The sequence below is a fragment of the Cyprinodon variegatus genome, unplaced genomic scaffold (assembly GCF_000732505.1).
Source record: "Cyprinodon variegatus isolate N-32 unplaced genomic scaffold, C_variegatus-1.0 Scaffold3191, whole genome shotgun sequence".
NCBI classification, from domain to species: Eukaryota; Metazoa; Chordata; class Actinopteri; order Cyprinodontiformes; family Cyprinodontidae; genus Cyprinodon; species Cyprinodon variegatus.
In genome coordinates, this window is record NW_015153644.1 from 3288 (window position 1) to 5720 (window position 2433).

General features: G+C 50.0%; 1 protein-coding gene across 1 annotated transcript in view; it reads left to right on the forward strand.

Moving 5' to 3' along the window:
* Positions 1-497: 497 nt before the first annotated feature.
* LOC107081160 (protein FAM65A-like) overlaps positions 498-2433 on the forward strand; it is a gene marked incomplete at its 3' end in the record, with an annotated part of 5116 nt that continues 3180 nt past the window's right edge. The window contains exon 1 of the mRNA XM_015369361.1: positions 498-625. Coding sequence (XP_015224847.1) covers positions 528-625 — 98 coding nt within the window. The remainder of the gene's footprint in view (positions 626-2433) is intronic.

The window sequence follows — 2433 nt, forward strand, 5'->3', positions numbered from 1 at the left end:
CACTTGAGGAGTTCTGGATTTTATAGCAGATGATGGATGAAATTTTACTTTTTTATGTTAAATGAGAAAATGATTATATATTTTTATAATTTTGATGTAATTCCTGCTGTAAGCTCTGTCAGCTAAAAGCATGTTTTAGAGTCTCTATACTCCAGTTAATGATTAATGGATTGACAATTATTTCAGTAATTGATTAATCCAATTGTTTCAGATTTTAATGTGGGAAAGGGTTTAATGAAGCACATTTCCTTTTTTCTCAAACCTAAGCAGATTCATAAGAGTCTGAAATGAGTGCCCATAATGATGAAAGATGAAAGAAGTTAAACCTGCTTGTTATTGTCTCTTCTTCACTGTGCTCTCTGATTTCTGAAGTTTTCTGGTGCTTTTGATATTTCTGTGCAGATATAACGGTGCATTAGATGTTGAAACGTTTCTGAATGTAGAGTTCACAACCTGACAACTTAATGGATCTTTTTCTGCATTTCTGTCTTCTCCATACAGGGAGTCCTTCACGAACTCTGTCCACCATGTCTCTGTCCGTTCGTCCAGTCAGAAGGATCATTTCCAGGTCCATCACTAGGAGCCAGAGCTTCACTGGAGTTAACACCCAGGACAGGCCTTACAGGTCCAAACACCCACACTCTCTCATTATACCAATCATTTATATTATTATTATTATTATTATTAATCCTGGATGTTTTTTACATTTCTTACCATCATACAGTAGTAGCCACTCAAAATCTCCCCACTTTCCTTGATGGGTCCTTGGCTGGTGTTTGGCTGGTCTTTGGTTGGTCTTTGGCTGGTTACTTGGCTGGGTCCTTGGTTGGTCCCTGGCTGGTCTTTGGTTCGTCTTTGGCTGGACTTTGGCTTGGCCTTGGCTGGTCCTTGGTTGGTCCTTGGCTGGTCCTTGGTTGGTCCTCGGCTGGTCTTTGGCAGGGCCTTGGCTGGTCCTAGGCTGGGCCTTTACTGGGCCCTCGGCTAGTCTTTGGCTGGGCTTTGTCTAATCTTTTACTGGTATTTGGCTCTTCCCTGGTTGGTCTTTGGCTGGGCCTTTGCTGGACCTTGGCTAGTCCTAGGCTAGTCTATGGTTGGTCTTTAGCTGGGCCTTGGCTAGTCCTTGGTTGGTCTTTGGCTGTGCCTTGGCTGGTACTTGGTTGGTCTTTGGTTGGGCCTTGGCTGGGTCTTGGCTGGTCTTTGGCTGGGCCTTGGCTAGTCCTTGGTTGGTCCTTGGTTGGTTTTTGGCTGGGCCTTTGCTGGGTCTTGGTTGGTACTTGGTTGGTTTTTGGCTGGGCCTTGGCTGGGCCTTGGCTGGGCCTTGGTTGGCCCTTGGCTGGGCCTTTGCTGGTCCTTGGCTGTGCCTTTGCTGGGCCTTGGCTGGGCCTTTGCTGGTCCTTGGCTGGGCCTTGGCTGGTCTTTGGCTTGGCTTTGGTTGGTCTTTGGCTGGGCCTTGGCTGGTCCTAGGCTGGGCCTTGGGTGGTCCTTGGCTGGTACTTGGGTGGTCCTTGGTTGGCCCTTGGCTGGTCCATGGCTGGGCTTTGGCTAGTCCTTGGCTATTCTTTTACTGGTATTTGGCTGGTCCTTGGTTGGTCTTTGGCTGGGACTTTGCTGGACCTTGGCTGGTTGTTGGCTAGTCCTTGGTTGGTCTTTGGCTGGGCCTTGCCTGGTATTTGGCTGGTCCTTGGGTGGTCCTTGGCTGGTCCTTGGGTGGTCCTTGGTTGGCCCTTGGCTGGGTCTTGGCTGGTCCATTGCTGGACTTTGACCTTCTTTGGCTAGTCTTTTGCTGGTATTTCCCTGGTCCTTTGCAGGTCTTTGGCTAGTCCTAGTCCTTGGCTGGTCTTTGGCTGGGCCTTGGCTGGTCCTTGGCTAGTCCTTGGCTAGTCTTTGGCTGGGCCTTGCCAGGTCCTTGGTTGGTCTTTGGCTGGGCCTTGGCTGGTCCTTGGTTGGTCCTTGGCTGGTCCTTGGTTGGCCCTTGGCTGGTCCTTGGCTGGGCCTTGGATGGTCTTTGGCTGGTCCTTGGATGGTCTTTGGCTGGGCCTTGGCTGGTCTTTGGCTGGACCTTGGATGGTCTTTGGCTGGTCCTTGGATGGTCTTTGGCTGGGCCTTGGATGGTCCTTGGTTGGTCTTTGGCTGGGCCTTGGCAGGTCCTTGGCTGGGCCTGGGCTGGTATTTGGCTGGTCTTTTACTGGACCTTGGGTGGGCCTTAGTTGGTCCTTGGTTGGTCTTTGGCTGGGCCTTGGGTGGTTCTGCGACAGTGGCGTTGGATCTTAGCCTGACGTAGTCCGACTCAATTCTAGGCAGAATATGAGTCTGATACTGCTCCATAAAGCTGTGATTATGGGGCGTGTTTCGAACGAACCAGGAAAAAAAATGCCTCTGCACTCAATTGGATAGACATACAACCAATAAGAGCAACGGAGTGCGTGACGTATG